Source organism: Taeniopygia guttata, chromosome 1A, assembly GCF_048771995.1.
Source record: "Taeniopygia guttata chromosome 1A, bTaeGut7.mat, whole genome shotgun sequence".
NCBI lineage: Eukaryota > Metazoa > Chordata > Aves > Passeriformes > Estrildidae > Taeniopygia > Taeniopygia guttata.
Window position 1 is genome coordinate 29522610 of NC_133025.1, and position 16339 is coordinate 29538948.

The following is a 16339-nucleotide window of genomic DNA, read 5'->3' on the forward strand; positions in this document are numbered from 1 at the left end:
TGTGTTTCAGGTTGAATATTCAAAACTGAGGGGTAGTAGAAGCTATGACAATATTAAACTTAAGACTTGCTTAATATTGATTGGAATGTTTTGTTGTTATACATTGGGATTTTAAAAGTCATGTATAAATGACTATTTTAACTAATTTAGTAGATATAAATTACTATTATTCTGGTATATTGCCCTTTTACACTCTTATTTATAGCTTGTAAAAACCTACTTTAAGGATAAGGCAACAAAAGTTGCCTTTCTTAGGAAGAAAGTTTTCAGTAATTCAGAAATAAATAAATCTATTGTTTAAACCTACAGCAGAAATGTAACAGCAGAGATGCCAATTTTTTTTTTTGCATTTACTGAACTTTTTAGGTTTCTTTACCAACGTTAGTGTTCTTTTTCTCCCTGTCTGATAGTTTGGTCAAGAATCTAATTGGAAGATATTCTGCAGCTGCTAGATCAGAAAAGGTTGTTCCACGTTGGGAACATGACTACCAACTCCAACCCATTGGAAAACTTGGACTATTTTATGAGTATCTTGAAATGGGTAAGGAAGAGTTTCATCTGTATTCACTACCGCTGCTGGATACAAACATGTTCTAAAGAAAATCTTCACACAAGCAATGCTTAATATGTGGACAGAGGAGACATTAATGTTTTCTGAGATGAGTTTTGATTGAGCCATTACAGATGGTTTTACAAGCTTTTATTAAGCAGCTAGGGCTTAATCCATTTTATAACTAGGAAGCAGCATGTGATTGTACAAGGAGGAGTACTGCTGCTTCCTCGCCTAATCCTGTGAGAAATGCATTCAGAAGACAGACCCCTGTCATGTTCTGGTGCTGCATAGCAGAGCCCTGAGTCAGACTGCTCTGCTGGAGGTCTGCAGTCACCAGGACTCATTGCTGGTAACCTGGGAGCTGGCAGGCCATGGCTGGTTTGCTGCCACCATCCATTCTGTGACAACATTGCCAGTGTGCTTAAGGCAGTACCCAGACACCAGTAAGATGATTATTGGTCTGGGCCTTCCAGTTCAGTACGGAGACAGATAGTCATGAGATTTCCAGGTCTTCATGAAAAAGATGTCAGAAAGAAATGCCTATTTGAATACCCAGAAGAGTTCCTCATGCTGTGTTGTGATTTCTAATATTTTCCTGTCCCCTTCACCTAGAAGGTTTTTCAGTACTGTTGCACTACTGTTTTCTCATCCAAAAGATTCACTAGGAACCCAGCTACTCTTTCTTGTTTCTCCCACCTGAAGTATATAAACTATAGATGACCACACTTGCTTATCTCCAGTAAATGAAAGCCTCACCAATGCAGGTAACCTCTCCCTTTCATAGTTATACAGTTTGGCTTTGTGACCCTGTTCGTGGCATCGTTCCCCCTGGCTCCTCTTCTGGCTCTGATTAACAACATGTTGGAAATCCGGCTGGATGCGTGGAAGCTGACAACCCAGTTCAGGCGCTTGGTTCCGCAGAAGGCACAAGACATTGGCGCCTGGCAGCCCATCCTGCAGGGCATCGCCATTCTGGCCGTGGTCACCAATGTAGGTACAGTGCCAACAGCTGCAAAAGATAAAATGCCTTCTCTGCAGGTGCTACATCCAAATCTGGGAATGCTCTGTGTGGCAATTCAACTGAGATGATCCTTAAGGCATATCTTCTTAAAACAAAAGCTTTTTTCTTGTGTACTTAAAAATAACACATGTGCTCAAAATTGCAGATCAGAATGAATTTTCTGAGAATTTGGACACTAATCTGTTCTTCAGTTGTACTTAATTTTTTTAACTACACAACAAAGAAACTGAATTTTAAGAGAGTTTCTTGAAAATATTTAAGAAAAAAAATCATATTTATATATTTCTACCAATGAAATTCAGACCTTTAATGTTTTTTGTATCAATTCACTAATATTTTATTTGTAGACTGCATTGTGCAAAGAAAATTTGTTATTTATCAATGTGGATTATTTGATTGCTTATTCTTAAACAGGAACTAGTATGTATTAACTTACAGAAAATTCTTGCTGCTGGCCTTTTTTAAAGGAACGATGACCACTGGTTTCTTCTACAGGCACAATGACACCTCAGACTATCCTTGGGGAATGGGCTTTCTCAACAAGGTTGCTGTTTTATTCTCTTTTCAGGGAGATCCAAATGTTATGCTATTGGATAGCTGTATTTCCTAGTCAATCCAGCTGGACCTTGTAATACCAATATGAAGCTAGATGTTGAATATGTATCTTAAAATTACTTTAAAATATTGTACCTTATCACAGGGAAGAGTGATAAGGTACAATACAGTGGCTTTGGTGACCTCACGTTGACTTGGCCATGTGTAGGCTTCTGTCAGGAATGTGTTCATGCCCTGCTTTGTGCAGGTGATGTCAGTGTGCAAACAGGGCATCAGCCACTCGCCTCCGTGGGGCTGTTGGCGTGCAAGGGGCTCAGCTCCAGAGACTGTCACGTTCAAACAGCCCCACTGCACGTGATTGGTATTTATTGCTAATGAAGTGTGGGCCATAAAGCCATGTGCTTGAGCAAATGCTAGAAGCCATTTTCCTCCTTTAAGTGTGTTTCTTTTCTCATTTGACATCCAGGAACTGATCCAAGTCATCAGTCTTTCCTTTTCCAGCCCTGCCTTGATTTTACCTGAGTATACAGAAAGTGTTTCCTCTCTTCTTCATGACTTGTCACAGCTGATTATACTTGGTCCCCTTCGTGCATCTTAGCCTTCATGCATGTTACCTTTGTAGCAGCTGCTAGGTAACATGCTTTGCAAGAAACTTTTGCACAAAGCTACCAGTTTTAAGAGTTGCCGTGAGGCACTGGATTTGCTATTGCATCTGTTGTTGATTTGAAGACTGATTTTAATTAGTTATGGTATAAGTGGAAAACTGTGTGCAGTAAGGCTTGGGAAGCAAAGAATGTGCTGTTTGTTTGTAGTTCTCCAGTGCAATACCCTGAAATGCAGCCCATAATTCAAGAGGAAAAAAGTTTTTCCTTTGAGAGGATGCCGTAGGATTAGTTCTCGTATTTCTGTCCTTGAAGCTCTCTGGAGCACATCTGGAGATCATTCTGAGAGAGGGAGGAGAGTGAGATCAGGCTCAGATTTAGGATGATGAGAGACCTGGGGCCTTGCAAAAAAGATTCAGTAAGATCAAGTATTAAGCTCTGTAAATGTCATATTCCAGCATCTTTCTGGTACAAAGAAGCAGCATCAAACTAATCTGGTCCAAAGGGAGAAGGAATTTTTTTTTGCCTTATTGTTAAGTTGATATTAATTAATTTATGGTCTGACTAGATGAGCTAATGAACAGAAAGAAAGTTTATTTAACAAAAATTTTCTATGCTTGTAATTCAGACTACAAATACTCTAATTGTACTCTACTTTTAGCTCTACTTCAGAGTTAAAAACAGAGTAATTTAGCTGTGAGGTCGTCTCCCTGCAGCTGCAAGACACAGGCTTGCATACTTCTTGTCAGTCAAAACACCTACTCAGCATGTAAATATAAACAACACATAATTTTCACTTCATTCCACACTGGCATGTAATGCTTATAAACAGTTTTTTAAAGTGCATGCCAAATACATTTGATTTAAGCCAAAGTGCAGTACAAGAAAAACACCTTATTCTTGAAAATTTTCAAGGAGTTTTAGACCTAGGATGCCGTCCTTTTATTTCTCATCAGCCAAAGTTTCTCTCAGATGAACTCCTTGTAACAATATTCTGGAGAACTAAATACAGACCTTGGACCACAGTCTCACAAGGACGGTTTCTGCAACTTTTATCTTAACTACAATTTAGTTTCTCAGGTGCTTCAAAGTAAGCCAACTCAAAAGGTAAGACACTAGGATATCATTCATCATTTGGCAGTGGTGCTACTTGAGGTAGGGTGAGTCCTGCCCCCGTTTCAACTCCCTGCTCTTTCCCTTTGCTGTCTTTCCCCCTTGGTCCTGTCTCTTGCATTGTGCTGGCACCAGCACTGTATAACAGATGATGAATCAGACCAGGGAAAAGACCCAGTGGTGATTCCCAGCCAGATCAGCATTTTCCATTGGATGGAGCTAGGACTGCCCAAGCCAGTGCACGCAGAGCACAAGCCAACTGCTAGAGCAGATGCAGGAGGTTGTTTTAGCTAGTACTGCCACCAAAGCATTGTTCAAGGAACTGTAGAAGAGCTATCCACTTTTTTTTTTTTCCACCCTTTCTCCTCTCTGTTGTTCCCTTTTTCTGCAACTGTTACAAATACCTCCTCAGGCTGGGGCTGTCTGACTGGAAATGCTGCACAAAAATGGAACTTTTTTTTTCCTATGTCATCAAAATAAGGAAATACAGACCTCATGAATTACAGACTGGCATGATGGGGAATAAAAAACATATATTAACCAGTTTTTGTGCTTCTCTTTGTTACCCATTATTGCTTGACTTTGCCCCTAACTCTGTCCTATGATTTTCCTGTAGTTTTTTTCTGCTTCTTTTATATATCTGTGCCTAAACCTCCTTCCCCCTGATCTCATCAGATCCCTACTTCACACCTTTCTCTTCCATGTCTCTGCCCTGGTTCTTTCCATCCATGTTGTCAAGTGGGTATTTTTATCCTGGTATGGGACAAAACACTTCTCTTTCAGTCCTGGAGTGCAGCTGGTTATTCCTTCCCAGGTGCTGGGCACCAGAGACGCCTGTTGTCATGAGATGGCTGGGCAGCCTCTTGCTAAATACTCAGCTGCAGATCTTGCCAGTGGAAAGTCTTCCTCACAGGGAAACCTTTTGAACTTGCAGTAGCAGGGGAGGAAATTGGATTAGACATAGTTAACCTCTCCTCCAGAGTAGGATGTTTTGGGAAGTTCATGAGTTTAGAAAAGACTTCCCACAACAAACCCACAGATCATATTTCCTACCCAGTTTGTGACTAGCAGACTGAGTAGGACAGGGACTCTCTTGGGAGCAAGATAAAAACAAATGGTCACGTCATGTAAGGCAGCACTATGCAGCTGCTACGAAAAAGAATTATCTTGGCATCAAGAGCAGTTTCCACATGTACTATAGTAGGAGGCAAAAAGTACCAAGATGAATTTGGGCTAGCTAGCACCTCAAAAAGGGTGGGATGTTTCTAGGATCAAAGATGGATCCATTATATATTTAATTTATTTAATTCCTTTACTCAGACATCAGAGATCCTGGTGACATTTAATTTTCTGTTACTGAAGAACTCTCCTGTTGTTTCCATTAGTTTTATCAGGCAGAATTTCTTCAAGCATCTCATAAGTACTCATAAGAAGCACATTTGCTGATCTCCTCTGCATGCACATGAAAAAAGTGTTTTGTAGTATAACTGTTTGAAGGCATCTAGCAGAACTAGCATAATTTAGAAATTGTACAGAGTGCACATGCCAGAAAGGGATTGTTTTGTGCCCATGAGAGACTACATGCTCATTTACAGAATGAACAACCACAGACAGGAAAAGAACATATTTTCTATTTTTAGCTCATATGCTAACTTTTGAGATTACAAGTATATGGCAAAGTAATGCATATTAAAGCTTATTTCTTTAATGCTGCTCTGTTTTTTTGTCTTCTCCTTCTGAAATGCAGGCTTTGATCATTGCTTTTACATCTGACATGATTCCTCGTCTGGTTTATTACTGGTCCTTTTCGGTCCCTCCTTACGGGAGTCACAGCACTTACACTATGGAGGGGTATATAAACAGCACACTTTCTGTCTTCAATATATCAGACTTCAAGAATGCAAGCAAGCCTTTTTCCCCTTGGTTCAGGAACCAAACAACATGCAGGCAAGTGTCAAATAACTATTTGTCATTTTTCATTTACAAAAATAATGGTTTTTATATCTAAGCCATCTAATTCAGTTAACAATATCCCTTAAGAAAAATATAGGAAAACCCAGCTTATTTTGAATGGCAGAATGGAGTGGAATATTCACCCATAAGTTTGTGCTACTCAGAAAATTTTTATTTTAATTTGGCTTTCTCCCAGCTGATAGTTTTCAAAATAAAGCTCCTTAAAGTTTTTATCAGTAATTCTTAATAAAATGGCAAAAATATGACATTTTAGCCAAATGTGGCTTATCTTGCAGATATGATTTTACCTATCACAGTAGTTCCTGGACACATTAAGCAGGGCCATGTCGTGCTCCATCCTCTGGCCACAGCGCTGTACTGCAGAGATGCCAGAGACCAGTTCCTCACTTTCCTACTTTGCTTTCAGATACCGGGATCTCCGCTACCCTCCTGGTCACCAGCACCAATATGAGCACAACATATACTACTGGCATGTCATTGCAGCCAAGCTGGCTTTCATCATTGTCATGGAGGTCGGTGTATGGGGGTTTGAGCATTGCTTATTTAGTATCTTCCCTCCCTGTGGAAAATCCTTCAGAGGCATTCAGTCCAGGCACAGCTATCAGAGCTGGTGATGTGTCCTAGCATGAGCAAGAACTTGGGAGATGTAGCAACACTGGAAAAATAATTCCCTGAAATCATGGCATCAGCTGAGGATTGCCCCACATATCTGCAGCTTCTTTTCTCAAGAACTGTAGAATAATTTTTAGTACCAGAAGTAGAATACGTATACTTAGAGGAAGTTTGCACACGGCATCCTGAATGCATATGCATGATACCTGTTTGTAATACATGTACATAGTACAGGTACAATACATGGCAGAGTGAAGTGTATAAACACAGTCCCTGTAAGAAGTGAGTCTCCAGATGATCATCAAAAAGCAATTGCTCCTTCCTCTGCAGCTACAGCCTGGGCTTACGAAAGACAGGTAGCAGTCCAAGATGAAGAGAGAGAAATATTGGGTATTAATTAATTATAACATGTGTTTAGGTCCTGATCTAGGGACTACTGAAGTAATCAGAAACTGCTTAGAGCAGATTTCCTATATCAGAGAAAAGTAATTGCCCCAGAGTCATTTGAACAAACCTAAAAAATCTTACAGGAAACTGTAACTACTATTTTCATACAGGAGGGAAGCACTGGGTACCAGGGTTTCCCCAAAGCAGGCAGAGAAGTCCTTGCTCAAATCAGGATTGGAAATTCAGAAATTCTTGTTTATCAGATAATTATTCTATCTTATTAGTCACGTCTTTTTAAAATTTTTTTCTACAGTGTTAGATACTGGCACTGAATCAGCTCAGAATCTTAAGACAAAAGGTGACATTTCATTTATAATGATAATAATGTTCTGTTCAGCCTGACTGACATTTTTTCATTTTCACCTTTCCCAGCATGTCATATACTTTGTGAAGTTTATTATTTCATATGTAATTCCGGATGTATCACAGAAGACCAAGAGCAAGGTCAAACGAGAGAAGTACCTCACACAGAAACTATTACACGAGAATGATCTCAAAGGTGTGAAAAAAAACATGGACAAAATCACCAAAGGAGCAGACAGCACTTTCCAACCTAAAGATGAATAAGTACTTTGTCATGTGGAATAACAGTACTTGGACAACTAATACCTGCCCAGATGTTACCAATAGCTATCAAGCACTCTGGATTTACTAAACATTGTTTCTTGCTACTCTTACATGCTCATTTATCTGTTTCCCTTGGACAAATGCAACCACTGCAATGCAGATAAGAGTTATCTTTTTTTTAAACAGCTTTTTAGGACATATTAAAAAAAAAAAAAAAAGGCAAAAATTATTTATCCTCTTAAGAGATGCAGATTAATTCCCAAACACCTAGGCTGCTTTCTACTTTTTTTAGGCATCAGGTATTAGATAACTAGTCCGACTTGAATAAACCTTAAGAACTAGAATGATTTGCTGTAACAATATCATCACATCCAATGTAAGAGTTTTGATTGCTTGCTAATGCAGACCTCAGCTATAAAACGAAGAGGAAAAGCCAAAACATGAAGGAAAAAGAAAGAAAATACAACTCAAAATCCCACTGTTAAACCATTGGAATTTACATACTAAGCATGATTGTTTGCTACTCTGAATTAGCTATGCATACTGAGACTTAAATGGATAACAAGATATTTCAATTAATCATGGACTTGAATCACAAGAAGCAACAGGACTGTAAGCTCATCCTGTTCATCAATCTCTGTGTAAACAGGAGAATTGCCTTTGAAATCAATGCATACAAACTGACCTTACAGCATGCCGAGTAAGTAGAAAACTCAGGTATTATATCTTTCCCCAGTCAATGTACTTTCATTAGTTTACTTGCCCATTCTGAGCTAAATGCTCATAGCCATGAAGGTCTCCTACTTGTAAAAGCAATAAGTGTTAAAAGTCTTTTCACATACTAAATCAATATTTGTGGAGGGCTGTCTTTTGCATTTCTCTCACACCAGAACGTGCTCTTCCCTGAGGATTTGACATAGGACGAATGTGCAGCTGAACATTTTGATAAAACATTACGTGATAAAGTGAATTCTGACAAGACTATGAATCTATTGGAATTGGAGATTGGAATAAACCATTTAATAGGCCTTAACCATGCTGTGAAGCTTTGAATAATATGGAAGGATATCAGAGGTATGGTGGCATGTGCTACAGCTATCAGTCATCTTCAAATCAGGCTGCCAATCTGCTCGCTTATTTTGGCTCCAGCTTCTAACTGGGAATTAGGGAATTACAGATTAGGCACGTATGTGGAGGACTATTTTGTGCCTGAAGCAGTGATATTGCAAATTAATAACTTGCTTTTTCTTTTAACAGTTCTAATGAACAAATTTATGTAAATCATGGAAACCAAAACCTTTTTAAAAAAGAAAAGTATGCCTGTACTCCATAAACAAGCTGATTACTTTATGTTTGTAATTTTGTAATCTTCTTAAATGGAATAGATACGCAGAGTTTTTAGGCAGATTATTCATATAGCTTTTTAAGTATGAAGTCCATTTACAGAAATTAAATAGCATTTGGAAGATGCATTTTATCCAATCAATAATCAGAAGGAATTAAACCTCTGAATTTTGCAGCAAAATCTCCCAATACTGAGTGCTGTGTAACTCAAACCTGTCTTTTGAAGCAAACCCTACAGAACCATAAGAACAGTTGACTGGAAAAGACCTTTAAGATTATCAAGTCTGACCATTAACCTGACACTGCCAAGTCCACAACTAAACCATGTCCCTGAGTGCCACATCCACATGTCTTTTAAATACCACTCTCTGAGCCGGCCTTCCAGACAGTTTTTTATCTAGTGAGCAGTAGGTCTGCCCAAGCTATGAGCAGATCAACACCATCCAGTCCCAGGGACTTGTGTCTAAGTGGTGTAGCGGGTCACTGACCATTTCCCTGTGGATTATGAGGGCTGCATTCTGCTCCCTGCCCCTGTGTCCCACCTCAGGGGGCTGGGGTCTCAGAGAACAACTCACCTTGCTACTAAAGACCAAGGCAAAGAAGGCATTGCTTACCTCAGCCTTTTCCTCCTTCTTTGTGTGTTTTCCAGCACCTCCAATAAAAGATGGAGAGTCTCCTTAGCCGCCCTTTTGTCGCTAACATGTTTATAGAAACATTATTATTGTCTTTTGCAGCAGTAGCCAGATTAAGTTGTAGTTGGGCTTTGGCCCTTCTAATTTTCTCCCTGCAAAACCTCATAGCATTAGTCTTCCTGAGCTGTCTGCCCCTTCTTCCAAAGGTCATCAGCTCTCCTTTTTTACATGAGTTCCAGTCAAAGCTCATTGTTCAGCCAGGTTGGTCTTCTCTTCTTTTGAATATTTCCAGGGATGGAAACTCCACAACCTCTCAGGGCCACCTGTGCCACTGCTTAGTCATTCCCACAGTGAAAAAGTGTTTCAGTTTCTGCCCACTGCCTCTGGTCCTGTCACTGCATAATATACCAAACTTTCAGTTAAAGCGAAGTTTTGCCCAAAAAACTTCTTCAAGGAACAATTTTAGTGAAGTGCTTAGAATTTCCCTGTGGAAAATGAGTTGGGTTAGAGAGAACAGTCAGCTCCTTTCATACTTGGAGCTTTTGACTTTAGCTTTCAGCTGGACCTTTCTCATTTGCAGTTGTGTTCAGATGAGAGATACCACTTTTATTCCCTCATCAGTGATCACAGCACCAGTGCACCTTAAATACCTTTCCAGATGTGGTGTTAAAGAGCTGGGGCAGGTAAGGGGTCGTCCTGTGATACAGGGGGGGAAATACTGCATAAAATGGACCATTTCAGGTAATTATTTCATCTTAGGAAAGCTCTTCAGAGTTAAAGAGACTAGGAAAGAAACTAATTGGCATACGGTTTTCAGAAGTGCCTAGACTTATTCTCTATTTGATATCAGAGGATCCTCCAAGTTGTTTCTTCCTACATCAGTTGGCATCATTTCCTAAAGGGGGAGTAAGCCCTCAGTGTCATAAAGAGTTTATAATCCTGCCTTTAAAATAACAATTTAAAAACCTGCTACATCAGCAAAGCCTATGTGCCTATGGCTTGGGCTCCTCCCACAATAAAATCCTAATCAGCCCTGAGTGTGTTTCCATGTAACCTTTTTTATTCAGATGACAAATGTGCTTTTGAAACCAGTCTTCCACTTGTCTCCATTTTCTGGGAGACATCACAGTTAGTCTGGGCACACATGGACTGAGTTCCTTTTAGTTCAAACTGACCCAGAAGGCAGCTTTTAGATGTGCACTTAGTGGTTGCTGACAGGCCCTTAGTCTGCTGAAACCAGAGCTGGGCTGAAGAGAGTGGTGAGCTCTGCATAGACATCATCTAACCAACATTAACTTTTTGCTCTAGTGATTTGCTTCTGAAATGCCATACTCCTTGCTAATGTAGCTGTAACATTTCATTTCAGAGGACATTACATCAGGAATTCAGTTCAGTTTGCCATGTGCTCAGTGTTATTCACAGCAGAGTTCTGAATCAGAGAAAGAAGAGGGAAAACCAACACAGTGCCTAATAACTGCATTTTAATAGTTTCCTTTAAGATGTGCAGTTTCCGAAGCCTCTACCTCCAGCTGCTGAAATGTTCTCTGCTTGCATGCCGGAAGGTCTGCGGAGGCATGAGAACAAAATGCTGGGGTCCAGCTGCCAACATATGAGTATTTGTAATTTTTTTTTAGGCTTTGTCACTTTAGTGAAAGATCTGCTTGAAGGAAAAATCAGCATTTGTTTTAAACTCTGAATCCATTTTACCTTTTTTCTACACTTGATATGTAGACCAGACTCCTACTTTGTACAGATCTGTTGAAGTCAGGGTGAATTTGGACCAGCGATCGTTTCATTGCCTTAACAAGCATCATAAATTACAGACTATCACCACTGTTTTAGACTCTGTGTATGTCAGTAAAATTCAGAATGTAAGAGTGTATTTTTTTATTTTTTTCTAAGAATGTTTGCAATTAGTTTCTGAATATTAAGATTTCTTTTTATTTTTTGTAATTAAATAAAGTCTATTTTAAAATATCAATACATCTGATGTTGATTAGTGTTGTTTGTTTCTCCTTGAATGATACTGCTGCTGCAAAACGCTACACTTAAGTTATTACATTGTCATCCCTATCTAATTTCCATATTCATCCTCTTTCCAATCTTATTCCATTAAACTGTTACTAGTGCTGAAATTTATCCTCTGTGTTTTTCTGCATCCCCTAAATGGAAGTCATTCCTTTCAACACCACATTGATGATAAGGACCACTATGTTCTCATACAAATAAACAGTTTAGGTCTTTATAACCTTTCACTCCTGTCATGATAAACCCTGTGTTATGTTTCAGAGTCATCATTTATTTCTTCATCTGGATCTAGTCTAGGATGCTCCCACCTCCAGGCAGTCCACTCTGCCTCTCTCTCCCTGCTATCCAGCCATCAGTTCTCTTCTTCTTATCTGAGTCTTGCTCTCTGCTTCTGGGAAATCCTTTCCTAAGACTTAGAGAAGAAGAAAGGTTAGAGGGTAATTTTAGATAGAAGTCTTCTTTGCACTGTGGTGTGTATTTCACATAGAGATTCTCAGGATCTGCTTCCAGCAGCTTTATGACAGTGGTAGAAGCAGAAGTACTACCACTTCCCACCTGTTTTCTGCTGACTAAGGTTGTATGTCTCACATTGCCCTGTCACTCTTGCTTCAATTTGGCTTTGTCAGAGCAAGAACAGCAGAAACTTTAGAACAAAGCAGAATAAGGATTATTATCCTACAAGCAGAAAGATATAATATCATCATAACCCAAATCTATATGAGGATTGTGCAGTTTTGAATTGGCTTATACATTTTAAATTGTTCAAACAATAGGCTTTAGTAATTTTTCTACTTAATATGCAAATAGTCAAAGCATAGCATTTTATTTCTGGTAGTGCTAGAATGTAATTCTTTCTGTCACAGAACAGATGAAGTGCACTGGTTTTGGATAGTCAGTATACACCAGATGAAAGTACACTGTGTTCTGCCCCACCTGGAACACCCAACCCTGTTATTGTGCTCTGCCTGCACATCACCAGAGATGTCAGCAAAGGTATGAGCAATTCACACCAAGTCTAGATTTTTTTCTGGTATGCCTACCTGTGATTTCCAGCCTGTTACATAAGGTTGCTTTTCCAATACAGGGGAGCAAGTGATGGTGGCTACGAGCTTCATTTTTATTTACATTTTTGTGGACCTCAAGCATGGATCAGTAGCAGGTATGCAAAACACTGGAAAGATGTGGATGTAGTTAGTAATAAATAACCTCAACACAGATTGAGCAAAACAGTAATATTTTCCTCATAAGAAAAGAATGTGTTTTAATAGCCTGATAATAGTAAAAAAAATTATTTTTAGGAAAGTTGAAGAAAGTGGGTTTTATTTACAAGCTGGAAGTAGCTCAAAATAAGAGTATTTTAAAATTGCTTTCTGTAATTTCTGCTGCATTCTCTGATACATCCTGTAAAAACAATGCTAATTGCTGAGATTAAACGTATAGTTAATCAGTCAGGAATTGTATCAATTGTATCAAAATATACTCTTCTCTAAAAATGTGTAGGCTGTGGTAATATCCTAAATGCTGAAGAGTAAGAAAGGGAAGAAAAAGTACACAACACTGACCAAGGAGAAAATCTCACTGCACGCCTCAGTGCAGCATGCAGAGGCCAGGACACCAAAAAGCCACCTCTAGCATATGAAGAGAGAGCTGGGGGGAGGACAAGGTGGGGGGAGAAAATAATATCTTAAATTGTACAACACAAGAAATTACAACCAACTCTGATAGCATTAACATAATATCAGGGTGGGGAACGTTAGGCATTTGTATAGTATTCATGTAAGTCTCTCACATAATTTCTCAGCTTTTTGAGAAATTATGATGCCCACAAGTGTCTAAATAAGCTGTGCTGGGAGCCACAGCCACCAGCAGCTATCGCCTTACCTCCCATTCTCTGGGATCCCACTTGGTGTCCTGTTACAGCCCTACTGTGCTCATTCAAGCAGTCATGTTCTAAACCGGTCTGGCTGCTCTGCTCAGAGTGAGCAGTAACTTGTGAGCCTCTCTGAACAGGCACTGCAGGATCTTCCCTTGCTGGAGCCAGGCAAGCCAACAGAAATTGTGACTGACAGCCCCAGGCTGGCATTCAACCCTCAATACCCATCCCCTCCACTGAGGATTGAGGGTGCTTGGGGTTTGTTGTGTTCTTGTGTTTTATAGAGCTCAGAGTACCCAGGCTGCCAAGGGTTAAGATTACTTGTCCTGTGAAAATATTTTGGCAGCCATGCCAGCATAAGGAGGCAGGGGCTCTGCCTTCTCCCTGCTGCCCTGGGGCTGCCTCCTGCCAGCCCCGTGTTTGTGCAGCTGCACCCTGGGCAGGCGAGCGCGGCCGCATGGATGGATGTGCTGGCATGGGTGGCCATGCTGGCACCGTGGCTCTGCTGGCATGCCTGGCTGTGGCCACACGGGCAGCCTGTGGGAAGCAGAGATGAGATGGTGGGCGAGGTAGTCCAGCTTTGGGGAAGCCTCTGGCCCAAAAAATCTGCCAAAACACAGCCAAACAGGCTCTTCATTCCACAGTTATTTTAATGAGTTTAAAAAAGAGGGACTTGCCTGCCTTCCTAAGCTGGTTACACAGATGAATGGGCAGGGTTGTGCCTTTAAGAATCCCCTGCACAGCTGCAAACAAGCAGGTCTGGTCCTGGCACCTGCTCTGTGTCCTCTGAATATCCCTATTCAGGTGTTGCTATTGTGCTTTGAGCTCAGGCTTCAGCCAAAGACAAATGAATTTTCCAAGTTCAGACATGCTGTCTGTGTGCTCATATCTTTAACTATATAGAAGATCATGGATTGCTAAAAACTCACAGGACTGGGCCCTTTATCATTGTCCTAAATGTGGTTTTGCAAAAAATATGTCATTGTTCTATCAGAGACTGGCAGAATGTCACCTGGACTCCAAAAGCCCCAGGACAATGAGGGAGTTTCATGGCAGCAACCTGCAGGAGCCAGCCGTGCAGCCGGGAACAGAGGTGACACCAGACAAAGGTACCTGCGGGAGGTTTTGGCCAGAGGCAGAGGTTCCAGGGCGAGGGCAGCAGCAGCCCCATGCCCAGCCATGCAGCCCCCGGGTTACAGCAATGACAGCTTACCAAGGCAAGGACTGAAAACTTCTTGCCATATCTGCTGTTAATTAATAACTACTTACTTGGACCTGGAAAAGGCAAAAACTGATCTGCCTCTCCTGGAATACTGTACCTCCAGATTAATGATAGGTTATTGACCTGTTACTGCGCACAGCATCTTTCTTCTTAAAATATGCTAAAGTATTTATTTTTACCTCTTAAAAAGGTATATGCACATGAACATTTAACATTATATCACTGATTTTGCACATGACAACAAATAAAAGAAAAAGGCTGAATTTGTGTTTTTCATAACTTGCAGATTTACTGAGAAGCATAGATTTTTTTTTTAATGGGAAAAAAACAAAAGAAAAAAAAAGTGCCAAACTGATTTTCTTTCCTTGTCAGCCTGCTCTGTATTTTTTCCCTAGTGATCCATAAGGGGGGAAAAAATGTCACCATCCCCCAAGAGGAGCCATTAACAAATCCTTTCTTATCTTGCTGTTAAAGTAATGACATCTTATTGACAGTGCAGCAGAACAAACAATGTCTTATTGAAAGCTCCAGTACTGGAGGATTTGGGTGTCTTCAGTACCTGAGACCTAGTAATGAAAACAGGTTTTACTGCTAAATCAGAGACAATGTCTGCTCTAGTTCTCCAATGGCCTTTAGTAGTCCCAGGCACACAGAAAGTGTGCATAGTTCACCAAGGTATCAGCCACACCAGAAACTCAGTCACATACAGAGACCTAACTACAAGAAGTATTCCCAAAGTAGTGAAAGTATGATCTGTGGTACATATGGGAACAGTGCTGGAACTTTTCCACAATGCTGTACTTGACACATGGATCAGCCTGGAAATACAGGTCCATTCATTTCTTACAATCTGATTTAGTCTTGTCAGAGTCTATGACAAATTATTTGCTGATTTCTGTACCTTTATACCAGCTGCAGATATTTTTGATGCGCAAACATGAGCTGGTGATTTGGGTTTTGGTTGTCATGTCTGTGGATGATCTTATTTAAATTATTCATGTATCTTTGTTCTTTAGATAGATTCACCTTCTTGTTGCTTGCTCTCAGTATCTTGTGGGTACAAAGAGACTTTTGCAACCCAGATATCAGAGTTAGGTCATTGTATACATATGGCTTTGTACAGATGAAAAATCAGTCAGTTACAGAAAATGTAACTGTGCCTCTCAAATGCACCCAAGCAAAGGGGAAACAAAAATGAAGAAAACTAGTGATAGCATTGAAGCCTACAGCTTCAAGTAACCTAAACCACTCCTGTCAGAGCTCAGTCACATCCGCTGTCCCCAAGCTTTCCTGCACATTTTTCAACTATCACTTGTGTTTATTTGATGTCCCGAAGAATCAGCTCAAGATGCCAAACTGGGAGACACCTAACTAAAATCATACAAATACCAAATATTCTTCTTCCAGCTCATCACAGGGCCAGTGGACACAACTGCTGGTACACAGAAAGAGCAGGGCACCATGTCATGGCACAGCAGGGTTTGACAGCAAGACCTACTTGGAGTGCTTCAAAGTCTTGTAGACCCGTGTCCTGGTGTCCTGGCTGGGGAGGTGGAAGAGGTAGCTGTTTGTGTTAGAGCAGAAGAAAGCAATGTGTGATGTCCTACCTTGTGAATATGTATCTTCAAAATGCATCAATGAGGCCAGAAGGAAAGTGGAAGGGGACCAAATTCAAGACACCTGAGGAAGCTGAACCTCTACTAAGGCTTGGCCAGGAGAATGCTGAAGGACCTGTGACACACCAAACCTTGTTCTCATGACTGGCCTCTCAAAAAGCCACTAATAATGCTGGCAAA

General features: G+C 40.4%; 1 protein-coding gene across 1 annotated transcript in view; it reads left to right on the forward strand.

The window, feature by feature from the left end:
- The window catches only part of ANO6 (anoctamin 6), a 69917-nt gene extending 58514 nt beyond the window's left edge, over positions 1-11403 (forward strand). Inside the window, exons 16-20 of the mRNA XM_030263784.4 lie at positions 411-541; positions 1338-1543; positions 5592-5791; positions 6225-6330; positions 7250-11403. Of these exons, the coding sequence (XP_030119644.4) occupies positions 411-541; positions 1338-1543; positions 5592-5791; positions 6225-6330; positions 7250-7444 (838 nt within the window). The 3' untranslated portion in view covers positions 7445-11403. The remainder of the gene's footprint in view (positions 1-410; positions 542-1337; positions 1544-5591; positions 5792-6224; positions 6331-7249) is intronic.
- The last annotated feature ends 4936 nt before the right edge of the window (positions 11404-16339 follow it).